The 19,293-nt window shown below is 40.2% G+C and overlaps 2 protein-coding genes across 15 annotated transcripts; one reads left to right on the forward strand and one right to left on the reverse strand.

Annotated features, from left to right (window-relative positions):
- Positions 1-1,468: 1,468 nt before the first annotated feature.
- LOC111936478 (solute carrier family 2, facilitated glucose transporter member 11-like) lies at positions 1,469-12,603 on the reverse strand. Of its 13 annotated transcripts, none has more exons than XM_086855994.1 (14): positions 12,258-12,603; positions 12,095-12,151; positions 11,788-11,858; positions 9,743-9,841; positions 8,043-8,203; positions 7,222-7,346; positions 6,848-6,977; positions 6,193-6,341; positions 5,164-5,351; positions 4,523-4,633; positions 4,328-4,429; positions 3,744-3,819; positions 3,171-3,298; positions 1,469-2,249 (listed from the first exon to the last, which is right to left on the reverse strand). In XM_086855994.1, the coding sequence occupies exons 3-14, from the start codon at positions 11,839-11,841 to the stop codon at positions 2,031-2,033; spliced, it is 1,542 nt and encodes a 513-aa protein (XP_086712120.1). In that variant the 5' UTR covers positions 11,842-11,858; positions 12,095-12,151; positions 12,258-12,603; the 3' UTR covers positions 1,469-2,030. The 13 variants fall into 13 exon arrangements, with proteins under 13 accessions (XP_086712120.1, XP_086712119.1, XP_086712122.1 ...); XM_086855993.1 differs by having other exon boundaries at positions 11,788-11,877; positions 12,088-12,151; positions 12,258-12,566; XM_086855996.1 differs by lacking the exon at positions 9,743-9,841 and adding exons at positions 8,683-8,820; positions 9,585-9,742 and having other exon boundaries at positions 11,788-12,151; positions 12,258-12,395.
- On the forward strand, positions 12,278-19,206 carry CCDC117 (coiled-coil domain containing 117). Of its 2 annotated transcripts, XM_023937455.2 has the most exons (5): positions 12,278-12,970; positions 13,568-13,618; positions 13,980-14,213; positions 15,597-15,734; positions 16,256-19,206. In XM_023937455.2, the coding sequence occupies exons 1-5, from the start codon at positions 12,678-12,680 to the stop codon at positions 16,506-16,508; spliced, it is 969 nt and encodes a 322-aa protein (XP_023793223.1). In that variant the 5' UTR covers positions 12,278-12,677; the 3' UTR covers positions 16,509-19,206. The 2 variants fall into 2 exon arrangements, with proteins under 2 accessions (XP_023793223.1, XP_023793224.1); XM_023937456.2 differs by lacking the exon at positions 15,597-15,734 and having other exon boundaries at positions 12,590-12,970.
- The last annotated feature ends 87 nt before the right edge of the window (positions 19,207-19,293 follow it).

Here is a 19,293-nt window from a genome sequence, read left to right on the forward strand (position 1 = left end):
AGTCCTGGACTGCAGCAGAGCAGTGAGTGCTGTTCTTTGCAGTAAAGGCACAGAAGCTGTGTGGCGAGTAAAGGCCTGTTCAGCATAAGGTTTTGGGGACTTCCTGTGCAATAATCAGCATAACTTTATTGTACAAGCAATGGATAGGCATAAACTTGAACAATTCCTGAGCTTCTGAAGCTGGGAAGAAACCTTTGTGGTTCTGTGCCAGGTCCAGAATGCTGCAGGTTTGTCAGGGGTGGGTGTGTGTAACTGTAAACATCAAAGTGCTGGTTGAGCCTGGCTGTGAAGTTACATCCTGTTGCTCTGTGCCATGAGAAGGACTGTGTTGCATTGGTCTGCAGGTCATAAACCACCCTCCCCTTTAACTGAGGAGAAATTGTTTCAATATCAGTTTTGGAATTGACACTATCCAGTGTCAAGACCACTCTTCCTCATTTGCATTTTTCAGTTATTTCAGTTGCTCTATTTATACACATTTTAAACGAACAAAAACATTTGTATTGCCTAGTGGGTAGATCAGTGCTGCAGCCACTTTATAGAAGTCATTAAAGGATATTCATCCATATTTCTTTTCCAAATTGTTCATTGTTATGTGTTTTATGAACATTTGAGTTGAGATGTTCCCAAAGCATCTGAGATTAAAACAGGCACCATGGTTTTAATAGTGTCTGAGTCCTTGCAGCTCACAACTCTTGGTACTAAAACAGGTGCTGTCACTGAAATCTTAATTTTGAAAATGCAAATTCACGTCTCCCTATGTAATGTTTTACTTCATTTCAGATGATCTTCAAGAAGCCAAGAAGCTGCTAGCAAAATTGAAGTATTTTGCAAACTTAGAGGATAAACTAAAGGCCAAGAAGATCCCTTCCTGATGTTGCCTCCTTTGCTATTCAGAGTCTGTGTTATTTTCAATTAAACAAATGGTTTTGTTATCAAAATCAGACCTAAATGGTGTTTCTTTCCTATACTTACATAAAATGGAATTAAAATTTCTTATACTTCCTTATTTCTGAGAGGAGGGGAATAAAATGTAAAAGAAATCCCATGCTTGCTGCAGCACTTCAGTAACAGATGGCATTTGGAAATGCTTACAAGCCAGGAAAAGTTATACTGGGTAAGGTGGGCCACTGTCCTGGCAGTGACAGCTATGGAAGCAAATGTCAGAGACACACACAAACACTAGATGTGAGATCTCTTACGTCCTAACATGTGAAGAACTTATTCAAGTTGAGAAAGAGTTCAGGAAAAAATACTCAAGAAGGCTCATTCAGCATGTCCTACAGGGTCCCTGTAGTTTAAAGGTAAAAAGTATTTCATTCTTGTCATCTGTCCTCTCTGCTACTTCATGCTTCTTGGTATGTAGATCTCAGTCTGATGGGAACTAGAAGTTTTACCCTATTGCAAAGTTTAAAAAGTTAAGATGCTAGATTAGGGAAAAAAATAAACCAAATTGAAACCTCAGGAATTCTTCTATCAGGATACAAGTCTTTATTACAAATACCAGTAACTCAGAGAGGTGCTGTATTTGCATTGTACAGTACAGTAATAGGACTGGATGAGGGATGTCTTTAAGGCTTTCCAGATTACATAATTGGAAAAACAGAAACTAAATACCCCCCTTCCTGCATAAACTGGGATATTTCAAATATCAGTTCTCAGTTCTCGCGTAGGTTTTAACAAGAACTCAGAATGTTACACTCAGCAAAGCATTTATATGCACCAAATGATCCAAACTGAAGACAGAGCTTTGGAGTCTGAATTATCTGCAGAAATCTGCCAGAAAGGCTCACTGAACATCCTCCCTGGCATTTCAGCGTCTGTACAGCACCAGGTTACAGCTAAACATCAAGTTCTCTGTGGATAACACAGTATATTGTTAATAGTATTTCAGCAATACTAACTTGCCTTTAGTTACACTTCCTCTAAATACACAGGAAGATTTAATAAGCCACTTGATCATGTATTACACTCCTAATTTAGATGACTATGTTCATAATTCTCACTGAAGTTCTGTTGCATTTGTGAAACTATGCAGAAATCTTTAAAAATTCATCTTGAAGTTGTCTTCTTTCATAAAGCTCCGTTTCCTTTTTCCTGGCATTTCTTCCATAATTGAGTTTGTGAAATTCTTTTTTGATCTCCAGAAAAGATTTGTTTTTTGTCTCAGGAATTATGAGAAAGATGAAAGCAGCAACAAAGAAGCACTCCAGTAAGAACACCACAAAACAATACTGCTTCAGTCCATTCTGAAAATAAATGGGATTGCAACATATTTCAAGTGCAATAGTAGATTTGAGAAAATAAGCTTTTTGTTTCCATTCAAACTTAACATTGCTGCTCAGATGTTTTTTAAAAGGAGTCATTCAACCTATTCTTTACCTGTAACTTTGTAGAATTTCGGTTTTTAGACAAAAGACTGCTGTCAAGTGCTGTGCAATTATTAGGTAGATACTTATTTTAAAAATAAGATAAACCATTTAAACAGTCAAATGTCACAATCTAGGGAGAAGTCAACATTTGCTACTTAGCTGTCACATATTTTAAGATTATATAATTGAAGTTTTTCTGAATGTTATTTTTCAATGCTGTACATTAAAAAAAAAACAACTGTCTTACTGAGAAGCAGAGCTCAACCATGAAGAAAGGACAGACAGATCCAGACATCCTGATGCATGCTGTTCCTGCAGGTTTTGCTGCCAAGAATATGTACTAAAACTAAAACTACAAAGCAGGAGATGAAAGCCTGTCTTGTCTTTCCCAATAATCTGCTTACAGAACTCTCAGTTCAGCAAGTTCTCAGAGATGTGACCCACTGGTCACAGGTACCACCTCAATGTTACTTTGCCATAAAGGCACAAGGCACTATTGAAAAATGTTCTATCTAAATATCAGTATCTGATTAAGTTTTTCTGCTTTTGATACTTTTTTTTTCATCTGAACATTGCCCTCCTGTGCATACCTTTTACTTTCCATTTATCATGTCATATTGGAGTTTGTGATGTGTTAAAAATACTTTCAAAAGGGACTGAATCTAGTTAAACTTATTTGAGAGGCAGTATGCATCCTGGTCAAGTGTCACTAATATATACAAGTGTATATAATACAGTACAAGCAATGGGATGGAACCTGGGAGCAGATGAAATGGAAATTGTGCTATGAATACTCACCACTATGAAGGGAAAGAGCATCCCAACTGTGAAGAAACTAATCCAACTCACAGTCCCTGCAATCATGTAGGCAGCAGGACGTGAGGACTGTACAAATAACTCAGCTGTCAGGGTGTTTGTTATGCCACCTGGGGATCATTCAGAAACAGAACAGAGAATTGTGCTAAATGCCCATTTGAGGTATTTCCAATGCTACAAAATATTGACTTGCTTTTGAATATACAATTACCTGATCTATTATAATTCCTAACAGCACAATTCTGAGGCTACTGCCCTTGCAGGAAGTTTCCTACTGCAACAGAGCCCCATTTCAGCAGCACTGATCAGGGAACAGGCCCCTTCTGACAAGTGTAGAACCCCTGTGCTCTGAAGGGCAGAACTAAGCCCTCCCTCACACGTAGCTGCCCCAGAATCGTGCATGGTAAGCCGAGATGTGGGCTACAGGATGGCCTCACTTGGGTTCCTTAGCCACCTTGTGCCTTAGCACCACCACAGCCTGCAAAGCCTTCTTGCCTGTGTGATACCCTGGCCCCCCCAGACCTTCCACCACTCACACACATTTCTGTGCAATACCTGGGCCCAGCCCAAAGCTCAAGATGAAGGCAAATACACACGTCATGCTCATGTAAGGCACCCAGGAGTACAGCTCCTGAAGCAGAAGAGAGTGAGAAAGTTTAGTTCAGACTTTGATAATACAGTTTTAAAGTCTGACTTAACAGTTACAGTTCCTTTTGTATTTTATTTCAACTAAGACCAGCAGTCTTTCATGACACTTCTACAGTTAATTTATTTAACAGTTCTGCTTCAGAGAAATTAAATAGTGTTCATTCAATAATTTTTACTGAATTGTATCATAGAATTACATAATCGTAGTGTGGGATGGGCTGGAAGGGACTTTAAAGCTCATCCCATTCCACCCCTGGCCATGGGCAGGGACACTTTCTACTATCCCAAGTTGCTCCAAGCTCCATCCAACCTGGCCTTGGACACTTCCAGGGATGGGGCAGCCACAGCTCTCTGGTCAGCCTGTGCCAGGGCCACCCTACCCTCACAGGGAAGAATTTCTTCCTGATACTTAATCTAACCCTACTCTCAGTTTAAACCCATTCCCCTCTTTCACTCAGTCACATCCTGTATTTGGAACAAGTCCTTTGCACCTGATAAGTCAGAGAGAAGGTCAGAACAGTGCACCAGAGCGTCATGAGGAGATAACCCCCAATGATAAGGTATCTTCTTCCCACATAGTCTATCAGCAAACCCTGTGGACAAAATACAATCGTCTGTTAATGTAATGATCTCATTTTTACCAATATTCTTCAAGAAGAATCATTACACTGTACTGGGAGCCTTACACAGGAGAGGGCTGTGACACACTCACAAACTCCAGTGCCCAGTGTCACATACGGGATTTTTTCTGTCAAGATCCCAGCTTGTTCAAAAACGTAAGTTGCGTAGAAATAAATCTACAACAGAAAAAAAAAAAAAACCCCAAACAAAAATCAAACAAAAATAAACAATGAGGTTTTTCTGGTATTTAAAACACTGTCTGGAAACAAAGTCAAGCTCATACTAAACATACAGATTAGTGTATTTTATATTGTGACTTACCAATTTAACATAAGGAGCAATAACAATCTGTTAAATTAATGTCTAAGTAAACATATTGCTATCATAAAAGCCAATAGGATCATTCAACTTACTGAATATTCTTTATATTCTTAAACCATACACACTGGGATAAGCTGATCCTCTGATTTTCAGAGGAATTTTTTTCAGAGGAAGAATGAAGTCATGCTTTAAAAAAGTTTTCATACCAGAAACGCAGAAATGAGAAAAAAATTAAAGAGAAACACCAAAATAATGCAAGGACATTCTTTCCCACTTATCCCATTTCTCTGAGCTTCTCTATGTGGATCCTTTGTGTTAATAAATGGTTGAAAAACAGGTAGAAATGAAATAATTATTTAAGCTGTTTGTTCACATAAAGTCTTACAGCATTAATGCCACTGAGCTGTTGGCCCATTGTCATCACAATGACAGTGATGAGCTGCCACCTCACACCACGGTCAGTGAATAATTGCCAGGGCTTCTTGGGTTTCTCCCCATCTAAGGCAAAGCATTCCCGCTGGATATCTTCCATCTCTCTTCGATACTCTGAGGAGCCATGAAATCGTTTCAAAGCTACAAATAGAAAAAAATAATTTACATTTACCTATGAACCACAACTCCTAGCAAATCATCTCTTTCCATAATGACTGGCTTTTGCTGGGATATGAAAAATTTGCTCTGTGACTTGTTTGTTCCTTGCTGTTTTTTCAACATTTTTTGCTGTGACAGATTTGGAGAATTCTGTGGCACTTCTTTGCTTCTTTTTAGAGGATTACCTGACCTTGAAATACTCACCAAAATATTTTGTATGTGAATGTCAGACCTTCAAACAGTCTTTTCCTTAAAGGACATTCTTACCAGTTTGAAGTGTTTTGCTTAAATTCTAGGCAGATATTGAGTTCTTTGTTATGGCTTTGACTTTAATGTTGCCAGTGGGATGCAGTTAGTGAGCTGAAGCAAAGACAGACAATCCTTCTCCTAAGGCAAATATAATCAGAAGTCACTTGGATCCCAGACTAAAATCTTTACAAACAGTCTTAAAGAGTATACAGCATCAGTTTCTTTAAAATCTTCATGATTAAATGTATCTCAAGTGACAATTTGTCTTCTTAAGGTGAACAGGAGTAATTCTGATGATCCTGATAATCACTTTCCACTAAGAGTAATCAGCTTGAAGCTCCAGTCAATGCACTTATATTTGAAACAAGGTAATGAAGTTTTGTTCATAACCCATTATAAGCTCCTCAGCTCCACAATCCCTTCTTCCATATAAGCTCACTGGATGAAAAACATGGGCCAAAAAGCACTAGATGATACAACTGTGCTGTATGGAAAAAGATGAAAGGACAATCTGGAACCCAATATATTCATTGTACCCTTCTGGAGAACAGAAAGTATAGACACTGGATATTACCTTTGGCACAGCTCAGCTCATCACCTCTGTCAATAAGAAGATATCTGGGACTTTCAGGAAACCATGGAAGGAATAAAAGTTGGGCTAATGCTGGAATACAGCTGCTGGATAGCAACAGAGGCCAATGCTTTTCTCCACCTAATAATTCTCTGTGAGAAGTGCGGAAAAAGAAGGCAAAGAAATACAATAATTAGCTATTGGTTACTATTTAGTGCAGTCTATGCTCTTGGAACTTCTAAGTTCCAGCTGGATGAAGGCCTGAGCAATTTCCTCTGATCATACAGGGAACAAAAGCAGTGGTAGTGCTGTGAAACAGAAATGTGAGTCCTTTGCTCTCGAGTCCTGTCTTGCCAACACCCACTGTCTCCAACAAGAAATTGGCAGAAAACATGAACTCAGCTCAAATGTGGCTGCTTTACTGATGCTGCTCTGGTGACACATCTAAACTGACACTACTTCCCTGAAGAGACAGTGCTGATGGCTAGCAGTAGGAATGACTCAAGCAGGATCTTCTTCTCCCAGGGGGACCTTGTGTGAATTCTAATGCTACAATGGCACCAAGGAATGTTCTGCAAGCAGTTTTAGGAAATTGGAATTCTTTACATAGGAGTAACACTAAACAGGAGAGAAAACAACAACAAAAAGCATTTCTTACCTCAAACCAATTATTTGACCTGTCAGAATTCCCCCAGTCAGAAAGATGGAAGTCCCCATGGCCAAGCCACCTCTTAAGTGTTTTGGGGCAAACTCCCCAATATAAAGAGGCTGCACACAGAGCCCAATACCTGCAATTAAATGGAAAAGACATTTTCCTATCAATAGAAATTGCTTTGCAAAGAGTTACTAAACCAAAACACATACAAAATGTGACTTAATTAATTGCCTATTCATTTAGCTGTCTTCAGATTCCAAGCTAAACTATAGAACATTTTCATCATAAACATGTATCATAAAACTTAAAGGATCAGAAGTAACAATAATTGATCATTTGCCAGAGTTTATTGATAGTAGGAATAAGAAATCATTCACCTGAATTTATGCCAATCAAAAACCTTCCAGCAATCAGTAACTCAAACAATCCTGTAGGGAAACTGATTCCCATTAAAATGGAGGCTAGAATTGCTATAACATTATTCATCAAAAGAGCTCCTTTCCTAAAGAGGAGGAACAAAATAATAATAGTAATAATAATAATACTACTAATAATAATACAGAAACAAAAAACTGACTAAAACAAACAAAAAAACCCCAAAACTGAAAAGAACCCACCCCAACCAAACATTAAGGAAACCTGTAACAATGTGGGTTTTTAAACAGTTTTCCTTTCTGATAATGTAGGGGGGGAATGGACTTTATACTGAAGAAACATGCTATTCCCTGGAAACCCAGATATCTGATGCAACTGCTTATGCTTTTAAAAATGTCTAAACATATAAGAATCATGCATAAATATGACAGAAATGCCTGATAAAGTAGGGGTGAAGTTTCTTCATTTAGGCAAATGAAGTACAACAGATGAAGCAGCATCTCCTTATTGGCACAAGGCCTGCAAATGTGTCGGGGGGAACTCATGCTTCCAACACGCTCTGTGTGCATTCTCCTACTCAGATTTCAGTAAATGTAATGCAAACACTAAGTCAAAGGTCATAATTCAGGGCTCATCCTTGAAAGTCACATTGGAATAAACGGTAACATTTTACTAGAAAACTCAGATTTAAAGTGAAAAAAACATGTATAGGTACCCAAGGTACTCTTTTCTCCCACTCTTTCTCCATTTATTTACTTTCTATTCCAGTGGGAAGGTAGGAAAAAAGCAAACATGCTTTCATATGCCTGCTGCTGCAACTGACCTGCCCAGCCGTATCGCCATGCTGCCTCCAATCAGGGCTCCACACAGGCCTCCAAGGGAAAAGATAGAAGCAATGACAGACCAAAGAAAAGTCAGCAAATCTGGATTTAGTTCCTTGTGATAACGACTACTCCAGGTTTCGTTTAAGAACTTGTGTATATGCTGCAGTAGAAAAGAGTGATGAATGTGTAGCATTTTATACAGCCCTACACATAGCACTACAAATAACTTGCACCTCAATCCTGAAAATCTATTCTGGGAGTTAATTCTAAGAGATATCACCTGACTGGCAGAATATTCCTTGACCACAAGGAAGACCTTGTGTTTGCTACTCCTCACACACCTCAAAAGCTGCTGAGCAGCTCTGCTTTGTGCCTGCCTCAGGTGCTGCAGCAAAGGAGAAACACAACCCTGACATGCACTGCCACGAGAGAGCTCTGAGGTCCTTCTGAACAAGGAGGGGAACAGGGTGAATGGTTTGCCCCACTATTTTTAGGAATATCTCAGAGCACCGAGGCCTTGCAACCTAAAAAATTTTACAGTCAGGGGACTTGTTCTGACACTTGATCTAAATCTCCCTGCCTTAGTGTAATCCAAAAAGTCATAGTAAAATCCCTTTTTCAACTTTAATAATACTCCACCTTTCTTACAGTATTCATGTGTCAGAACTTTTAAGCTGTTATTCCACATGTTTGGTTTTCTAATATTTGACTTTAGAAACTCTTGAACTGGCATGTATCTGTAATCAGAAGCTCCTGTTCTTCGCCTGCAAACAAAGACTACAGAAGGACAAATTTCTTGGACTCTCCCTCTGACATGTTCTTTCACAAACAGCTTCTTTTAAACTTTGTAAAAAGCATACAACATTGAAGCAAATTCAGTCTTCACAATTTCCCAAGAAAATAAATCAGCTGGTAGCAAAAACTGATACCCATCACTTTCACAAGACCATTTGCTCAGCTCTTTGAGTCATCCACAAAATATGCAGAATCCTGGGGGCCACAGCAAAGAACACTCAAGTAACAAGTGAAAACACATACAAGTTACTCAGTCACTACAGATGCAACAGTTTAATTCCCTAAAATATTTTTCAGTAATCTGCCTTGTGATGGATACCTGCAAATAGTAACTATCCCTTCTTCCCTGTTACCCAGTGATAGAAAGAATGGGAATGGCTCAAAGCTATCATGGGAGGTTTAAACTTGACCTTTGGAGAAACAGTTGTGATATCCTACAGAAAGGGTGGTCAAACAGAAGAACAGGCTTCCTAGACAAGTGGTCAATGCTCCAAGGGCATTTTGACAGTGCTGTTAGTAACATGCTTTAACTTTTGGTCAGCCCTGAAGTGATCAGGTAGTTGGACTAGATGGTCATTGTAGGTCCCTTCCAACTGAAAATGTTCTGGTCTATTCTACTGTTAGTGTTACCCTTAGTAACTGAAAAATATGTTACTTATTCAGTTAATCCTTCTAATAATAAAGGTATTTTTGGCCTATTTGGCACTTTTGTCTGACACAGAATATCTCTGCTGAGAGGTACTCACAAACAAATGCACATGAAACCATGTGGGAAATTAACAAGATTCCTTCATATGGGAGGAAGACTGCTTCAGTTCCCACCGCGATCACAGCAAGAACATGTTTGGCCTCTTGACTGAGTTCAGAGAGGAGACAGTCCAGTGAACAAAAGATGAGCTTTTACCTGTGTGGGTGCATTGATAATAGAGACATTATACCCATACTGAAAGGTCCCTCCAATTCCAACAGCACAAACAGCCAGGAACAACGTCCAGCTGGGGAGCTGGGGAACAAAAGAAAGTCATTGGCATGAAAAGAGATAGGACCTTGAGCCCACACACATGTAATACCTAAAAGAAAATTATGGTGAAATACATCATTTATTTAGTTTGGAGCAGTAAAAGTATTTGTTTAAAAAAAACGCCTGAACTCCGGAACACTTGCAGCAGAAGCATTTCAGGCTGGCTGTGGCCCTGATCATTAACAGTCCTTAGAAATACCACAACTACAGGTCTCCAGATTAAGTGTAGGCAACAAAATCGTTACAGCTGTTATTAGAAACTGAGTAAATGCTTTTTGCATAAGCCACACTGCTCACAGTGTCTGTTTTTAATGAAAGAATGCTAGGACAGTTTATGCTTGGTGTTTAGAGAAACAACGACTTGCTATAAGAATTAACCAAAGCTCAATTTCTGTGAGTCACATTTTAACCAAGATGTGAGAAGTAACATTATTTTATTTTCATTTAAACAATATTTTAAGTCCCTAAAATGATTACTTGATGTCTGCAAGTTGGTAGCTGCAAAGCCTTAATAATTTGTTCACTGGCAATAATATTAAATTTAAAGTTTATTGGCATATTGGCATGTATTTTTTTAATTTTTCAATATCTCTGACCTAGTTATATTCTCAAATTAGTATTTACAAACTAAAATTCATAGAATCACAGATTCACAGGTTTTAAGGTCAACAAAACTAGGACTGTGATGCATTCAAATCTCAAGAATGTAACTGGTCATAAAAAATACTTTGGATGAGGCCCCATGGCCAGAGATCACCAGAGATTTGTACAGTGTTTGATATTCTCACGCAGTGCTCACTGAGTTTACTTTTTACTGAATATGATCATACTAAAAATAACATCCAGTTCAAATGCTAGCAAGCCTTTCATTTTAAATTAGGTCCTAATTTCATCTCATAGTATCTTACTGACTAACTTCTGCTCGACACAACAAGGTCTTCTATATTAAAGGCACCTCTGATCTGATTAGTGATCTAATTTCTCTATCCTTCATATATAAAGGCTGTACATATTTCTTTTAATAAACTGGTACTCCCTGAGTTTCTCATTGTAAGGTATGTAGACTAATTCTTCATCATTCTCATTCCTGGTCCAGTTCCCAGAAATGCTGATTTATTCCAGAGACTGTACTGTATTCTGAAAGAGCTGTGTCCTTCCTAAAGATAATTCATCAAAACTTCCTTCCTTCGTTCAGGACTGAAATTTGCAAGTTGAAATTGATCATATTAAAGTAAAATCCTATTAACATTTCCTTATGGTTTCCAAGAATAAAAAGTGTTTCTCTGAATTTCAACCAAAGCAATGAATCAAGAGTAATAAGGGTTGCAGTGAGTATGTCAGGAAAAAGTAAAACTTGATGTGGTAAATACTGGCACTGCACACTCAGACCCTTATATTAACAAAGTACTGTAAAGCTATTTTGTGTGTCTTATGGGTACAACCTGGAATCTAGAAGGGACAGAAGAGAAACAAACAACCCAAAATAATGAACATACATCATATAACTTAGGTTTTGTTATGACAGATCTTTTGTTCTTCCTGCTCAAATCATCTGGGCTCGTGACACTGGCATGCTATCTCACACTGGAGTTTGGAGAGAACATGGATAACAGCCTCGTGTTCTGTCAGCTACTGAACTCCTGACAGTTTATAAGGGCGTTCACCTCATCTCAAAAACATGACACAAACAAAATTCAATACATATTCCATGTAAAACACGAGACTCAGAAAGCTGCTTTTATAACTTCCACGTTTTAACACAGCCAGGTGTCCAAGGAAAACACAAAACTTTATGAGTCTAATCACTTAATATATTTCTATTTAAAAGTTAGCATGAAATACCCACACATTTCACAGCTGTACATCATTGCTAAAAGTACAAACTCCCTGCAGGATCCACCTTCGGAGGCCAGGATGGTTCTGCTTACCTTGCAGGGCGAGCTAGACCCTCTGAGCAGGGGCTGGTGCTCCATTCTGAGCATGGGCTGAATTAGATTTCCTTTGCAAAATTTAATAAACTACGTTACATGAAAAAAAAAAATTGCCAAATAATTGAATTTACTAACGTGCTAATACATAGCTTTGCTTTTTATGTTGTTGTTTTGTTTGTTTTGAGGGGTTTTTTTTCCCCGCCCATTGGGACTCTCCTCAACGGTTCAGAACTTTTTTGTGACAGAGATGTCCAACTTCGACAAAGCCTCACAGCAGCCTCAGGGAGCTTTTCCCACCTCTTACACTGTGTACATGCACTGTCCTTCTCTAACTCCGCGCAGAACCCGCAGCCTCCCGCAACTAAAGACAAAGACGGGGGGTTACCGTGTGCCTGGGCGCCATCCCTCCCTCCTGCCTCCCGGAGCTCAGCTCCGCTCCCCGAGCCCGCCTGAGCTTCTCAGCTGACCGGGATTTGGCTGCCGGACCGTGCCCGCCCCGCTGCGGGGATTAGGCAGGGCCACGGCCACCAGAAGGGGCTGTCTCGCCTCTCCTCAGCGACTCCGCGCCGCCCTCACGGCCACGGTGGGGGCCCCGCGCTCAGACTGCGCCTCCCTCAGCACCCGGGACTACAACTCCCACAGGTCCCCAGTGCCCGGGACTACAACTCCCAACAGTGCCCGCGGGTCCTTATCCGATCGCGGCGAAAGGCCTGGAAGGACCCGGGCTGTAACGGCGGCCGCAGCTGCGGGCCCGGCTCGGCCCGAGCGAGCGCTGCGGCCGGAGGCGGTTTCGTGCGGGGCTCCTGCGGGAGCGCCTCGGGCAAGGCCGGCGCGTGGCGCAGCGCGGATTGCGGCGTTGATGTGCGCTCTCTCCCCCGCGGCAGGAAATGGCAGCGCTAGGCAGATCCTGCCAGGGCATCCCGGCGGGCCCGGCCGTCGAGCTCCCCACAGCGCCGGCCGCTGCACCGGACCGCCACGGCCCGCAGCCCTTAGCCGGCGGCCACGGCCGCCTGCAGCCACCCGGGATGGTCATGACAGGGCTCGGAAACGACGGCGTCGATGGATCCTCCGGCCTCTGTCTGCAGAGCAGCTTCGACCTGGCCTCTCTGGCCGCGCTCGGGTGCCACAACGAGGGGCTGACGGTGGCCCCGGTGAGCTCCTTCACCAGAAGCCGCAGCCAGTAAGTAGCAAGCCCGTTCCCGCAGGGCCGAGCCCAGAGCGCCGGCAGTGGGAAACTGCGCCGGACGCTTTGCGAGGCGGCTGGGATTTGTTTCCCTGTTAGCAATGTTGCACTAGTACGAGGTTAGAATTGTAATGTGGTCGGCTAAAGACCACCGTGGCTGGTGGGGGATGAAGGAGCCTTTTAAAAGGCAAGAAAGTGTACCAACATTTTTGGGTACGGTCAGACTCATTTATGTTTTTCAGTATTTTTTCAGTATGTCCCAATGATACAGAGTGTTAAGAGATTCAAGCTGGGTAATGTGTTGCTTCTTGAAGCATTTGAGTTTTAGCAAAAAATTGGTCTTGCCCCTTGTGGAATAATAAATAATGTAAAGGAGAAGACATTAGCATGGAATTCTGTTCAGAGAAGTGAGCAATTACAGGTGCCTTTGACTTCCTTTGGAAAAAAGTAGTCATTTTATTCCCTTCACAGCTGGTGACATACTGTGACTGTTGTTCTCAGATAAAATTTTAAAAGGGAGAAAAATATTGCTTGAAAATATCAGTGTAACCAGAAGATATGATTTGAAGCTAAGTAACCCTTTTTCTTTTGTAGTGTCTCTGTGCGATGTGGAAAGAAGCATAAGCTAGAAGAAGAGGCAGAAGGGTAAATTAATTTGTCTTTTACAGCCTGAAAAATCTTGATTTGCTTTTTGTTTTGTGAAAAATTTGAGCACATCTCACCTACAATACAAACAGGAAGGAAATCTATCATTGTTTCTATTTGGAACTCTTCCCTTGAATTGCACATGAGCCCAAATTCATTTCTATTACCTAATTAATTGTGTGGCACTGATTTTCGTTAATAGGTACTCACATTTTACTAAGAGCAATGTGAATTTATTTTCTTTGTTGAGGTTGCATTGCCATAGTGTGTCTATGCTGCTGAAATGCACGTTCTATAATATTTGTTCCTGTAGAATGCCACATTTCTTTTTTGACAATTGTATATTCACTTTGTTTCCTAGCTGTCCTGTGCGGAAGAAGAGACTGACAGGAGCCAAAAATTGCCCTTTGAATCCCAACACTGAAGAATGGATTCTCTGTGCAGGTCAGCAGGCAGCTGGGGAGGTAGCAAGTCAGTATGGTGGCAGCGGTCCTGAAACTGCCATGTTAGAAATTCCCTGTGAAGAAATGGATCAGACAATGGGGGAACAGCAATGCGAGGTTGCTCGCAGGAAACTTCAGGAAATTGAGGACAGGTAAATGCAGGGATTGAGTAGCCTGGCTTTGCTGAGCTTTCCCTTTTTTGGTGGGCATTCAGGGGTAAATCTAGCACTTAGCAGTGTGATAACACTGCTGTAAGTCTGAGGTGAACCTTCTATTCAAATTATTTCATTTTAGGCTACCTGTGGTTCTGTGAGTCTTCAGACTGATCTGAAATTGAGAGTGCTAGAGCAGGAGATGCTGAGTAAATTACACCCTGCTCACAATCATTATGCAGCTTCAATATACCATAATGGGGTTTAATGCTCTTCTGTGAGTATCCAGAGCTCAAATTATAACATTCACCTCCTCTGGCTTGAGCTCAGCTTTTTTCAACCAGCTGCAGCTTGTTCTGTAATATACTTAAAATAGATGTGAATTTGTCAATGTAGAGAGTAGTATGAACCAGAGAGGTCTCTCTGCACATATGCAGTAAGGCTGAGATTCATCTTGCTGATGGGGTGATGTGGGGTAATGGGGTGGCTATAGACAGTCTGCTATAGTAATTCAATAAATTTACTGTGTATTCTGGCCCTTGAAAGATTTCTGGGAATGGCATGTGTATGTATCAGTTGATTGCAGTTGAGCTGGTATTCCAAAATATCTAAAATGACCACTGCAGATGATTAGAAAAGCCAAGTTACAGAAATTTTAAAACAAGATTTTTTTGTAGATTACTCCATAGATGATGCATAAGGAGAAGCAAGGTACTGTTAGATTGTTATTTTTTTTTCATGGGTAAATCAGAGTAGTGAAATATGTCTCTATTATGTGTCTATCTGCTTTGGTCCTCTTGGAGGATTGTTCCCTATTCTTCCCAGCTACACTGCTAAATTTTCTATAAAAGGTTTACCAAAAACAAAGGAGATGTTTCCATTTATTCTAAACACTTCAACAATTTCTGCTGATTTAATCTCAGAAACTGGCACAACATTCTGAAAAGTGCAGCACTGTTTTCAGTACCTTTGCAATAATTCTCAAAGTCCAGTTGTGGGGAACTGAGCAGGTGAAGCAGCTGCATAGCTGAGACTCATCTGTGTAATGTGACTGAATCATACAGTTTTCCTTGGAGGGAATTTGTTTCTTTTCTCTCAGTGTATGTCTGCACTGACACTGCTGGGGCAACACAGGGGTAACAAAGCTAGCTCAGGTACCAGAAGTGGCATTGCTGCTCGAGTGGCTTCTGTGATGAATCCTTCTCAGGGTATTTTGGCCCAAGAGAGACTCGTGTTAACATGGCCCTGCTGCTTCTGGTACCCAGCCTAGGTCAGAGATCTGCACAGAGCAGAGCACGTAGATGTGACTGTAGTCTGCAGTGGATGTTCCTGATAACAGTATGCTCAATAGTGTTTATCTCCCTCTTCCCCCTCCATTCCTAGGATAATTGATGAAGATGAGGAAGTTCATGCTGATGGAAATGTTAGCAATCTGCCCACTCTTATCCTGTCAGATACCCTTAAGAAAGGGATGAAGAGGGATTTTGGTGAAGTCCTGACAAAGAAAATAATAGAATCTATGTAAGTTCTGGAGGAAATCATGGTGCTATGTAGCTAACACATGCAAATGAAAAGAGAGACCTCATTTCATGTTTATGGAGATGTCCTTGATTACTGCATGATGCAGCCAACATTGTATAACATCTGGTTTAAAATAGGAAAAACTGTCCTAATGTAAAAAAGAAATAAGTGTAACTGTAGTGGTCATCAAGTATCTGTTTTGTACTCCTCATTTCTACAGAGTGAAATTTGTTGAGTGAACCAGTATAAGTTTTGGTTTTATGTATATGAATTTTCAAAATGAGAAGATCCTGAAGTGTGACCAAGTGGTCAAGTTTGGTGCAAAAAAGAGAGGAAATACAGGGTTAGAACTAGAAATAATGAAACTAGTTAGGGAACAGGAAATTTAATAGGGGGGAAAAAAGGTATATATTTTCTGGAATATAGTCCCAGGCTAGCTCAAAGGATGAAGATACAGGTCTTCTGCATTTAATAGCTGTTCTTGGAGAACTTAAATTTTACTGAAACTCCATCCCTTCTAGGAGCCGTCCTTCTATGGAGCTGGTGCTTTGGAAACCTCTTCCGGAATTTATGACAGATAAACTGAAGTCTGTTTCTGTTAAGAACTTCAAGCAGCAGAGTACAGAAGGGTGTCAAGCTAAGCAGCCAACACCAAGAGCTCCTTTTGACCCACAGACTGAAACGTTCTCTGGATCACAACAGACTGCCATGTCTCCAGATCCATATGCTAGTTTGGGAATATCTGGGTGTGCAGAAGAAGAAATGGAGTTGTAGATGGCAGATTTTAGACTGGAAGTGGTGAGCTTCTGATGCTTATTGTTGGTGTTTTTTGATTTTTTTTTTTTTTCTGGTTTGATGTGTGAATCTGAAGTTATATTATTTGTTTTTTGTTTTCTTACTAACAATCATAAGCACACCACAATCATAGTGTGGCCAGGAAACACATTAAGATTTCTGTGTTCCAATCTGTTAAAAATTCTTACTTTTACTGAAAAGGTAATTCAGAGGCCTTTGAAACAGGGAAGTAGCTTTTCATCTTGCTTAATGGTGAAATATCCTCTTAATTGCCCTTGGTAAAGTATAAAATCCAAATATTGAATGTAACTGTGGCTTAAGCCATACCTTTCTTCTTACTGAGCCATTGAAACTGGTGCACATACTATGCTTGGCCATTTGGTTTAATTTGAATTACAAAATGTAAAGAAATACCTTCAAATCTAGTCATGGATAGAAAAAGAATCCCTCTGCTAATACAGCTTTTCACACCATCCTATCTATTTGGACTTGATGTAAACCCAGATGTAGAAATTATACAATCCATGGGGTGGTAGTGAAGGAATATCACAGCTGAGCTTAAGTCTTTAGCTTGGTAGAAAGTAAAGCTAGTACTTATAACTTGCAGGATACTTGCTAACTTCTGTCATCTTTGGTTCATTGGCTTCTAAATTTTATTTGTGGGTTTTTATGTCCCCCTCCCCAAACAGTTCAAAGTTTGGAGAAAAGTGGTTCTCAGCAAAGAGGCTCACATTTTACATTGTGCTGAGATTCTTTGTATGCATGGAGTTGGAAGGTCAGCTGAAGACAGTGTAACTTATGATTAAATGAATGGCATCCATTGATTTGGATAAACATGATAAATAAATAACAGGGAGCTGCTTGCTGCCATAGGAGAGTCAGATGCTGGATAATTGTCTGTACCCAAGTCCCAGCCTTTGGTAGTGAAGTAAAGGAGATGCCTGTCTTTTTCCTGAGAGAATCTGGACATAGAATTTAAGCCACAGTCTGTGCCAATAATACAGCATCATAATGTTGATCCAGATGTATGCCAAAAGCATTTTCTATCCTGTGCAGGTTGCCAAGGAAAGGAGTCCACAATGAGCTACTGCTTGTACCTTTTCTCAATGCACAGCAGTTCCTTATGCTTATGCTTTAAGTTGTTTAAAAGTTTTATCTTTTGTTCATAAGTCCTTGAGCTTTCTCAGAGATACCTGAATTGAGGTATCTCAATTTTCTTATTTTCATAAGAAATCCCTTTCCAAGTAATAGGTTCTTCTCAGAGTCCTATGTCCAAATCTGGTTTTGACGTCTTGCTAAGATAAAGGAGCAAGTAGACAGTAACACAGCTGCTCACATAGTGAATCTACTCTTGCTCTGCACAGCTAAGAGATAATCCTTGTTATCATATTCTTTACTGTTGAATAACCCATAGCTGAAAGTTTATAATCAACTTCTCTTTTTGCAGTCGTCCTTTGTTTTGATTGTTCAAAAGGTACCTGTTTGTTAAACCCTATTTATCTTGCTGCTTTTGTTGAAGGTTGTCTGAAATTTTCTGTCTCTTGATAAAACATTTCAAAGCTTCACTAAAAACACTCCAGCATTTGATTAGGTATTACTCTGGAAATGAGTATACACCTGTACCATTCTGGAAGGTTTATTAAGTTGAAGAACATGTGCAGCCTAATTCCATTTCAGGGTCTGCCATAATCTCTTGCATGAACTGTGTAAAATTTCTTACATATTATTAAGCTGCTGAAAGTGTTTAAATCCTACAGCCTTTGACGTGCTCCAGTGCTTGAATAGAATGTAAAGCAGTGCAGTTTGGAGAAGGCTGTAGTCACTGCAGGTAGAAAATGTGGTGCCTCCAATTAAGTAACTGGTTTTCAGCTTGCTGAATTATAGTGAAAGTTTGAAGTTGGAAGCATTTTAAGTGAGAACTCTGGAATCCTAAATAAACTGAAAAGAAAGGATGAAAATTTCAAAAATGTGATGAGACCATCTCAGCAACAGTAAACTTGCAACTGAAGATGTAAAAAAACTACAGGAGGCCTAAATGCATCAAAACACCAAATTGCTTATCAGATTTGCAGAATAAGAAATTGTAGATGGCTTTTAAGCATACTATTTTTTTTACTGCTAGGTTTGTACCAAAGGTTGACTTTCAGAGGTGTCTTTCCTCTTAATTCAATGCCAATAGGGCATCACTGAGCTCTTACCTGCCATCTAAAACATAGTGGTGCACTGTTGACAAAGACTAGGAGTAAAGAAAAAATTGTCTAAGAACTTAGCTTTGACAGAAAACATTTGCTTTCATTTTTTCACAATGAATTTCTGCCCTTGTGATAGGAGACAGTGAGGTTGTGTAGCTTGAATTGAGCAAAGACTGGGCTAGAGTGGGAACCAAGTGACAGGAGAGCTAAGCAAGCTCCTTGCTACAGCAATCACTTGGGGGAGGGTGACTGGATGAAAGATCAAGCTGAGACATTTACAGACTTCTGTATTTGTGAGTTTAATTTGTTGTTGTCTTCGTTAAAAGATTTTTATTAATGCTGTTCACAAACGGGATGGCAAATGCGATGCAGTATTAGGAAAAACCTTATTTTGAGATACGGAAGATCTGATTCTGGTCTGTCTTCTCTTGGGACCAAATCACCCTTTGTATGTCAGTTTTCAATAAATTTTCTAAAATTTTTTAGATGACTGTTTCATTCCTGCTGAGAGTGAAAAAACCTTGGGAGCCTATGTGCAGTCCTTCAGCTGGACAGTGAAGCACTCTTCTGAC

The sequence above is a fragment of the Cyanistes caeruleus genome, chromosome 18 (assembly GCF_971803275.1).
Source record: "Cyanistes caeruleus chromosome 18, bCyaCae1.hap1.1, whole genome shotgun sequence".
Classification (NCBI taxonomy): domain Eukaryota; kingdom Metazoa; phylum Chordata; class Aves; order Passeriformes; family Paridae; genus Cyanistes; species Cyanistes caeruleus.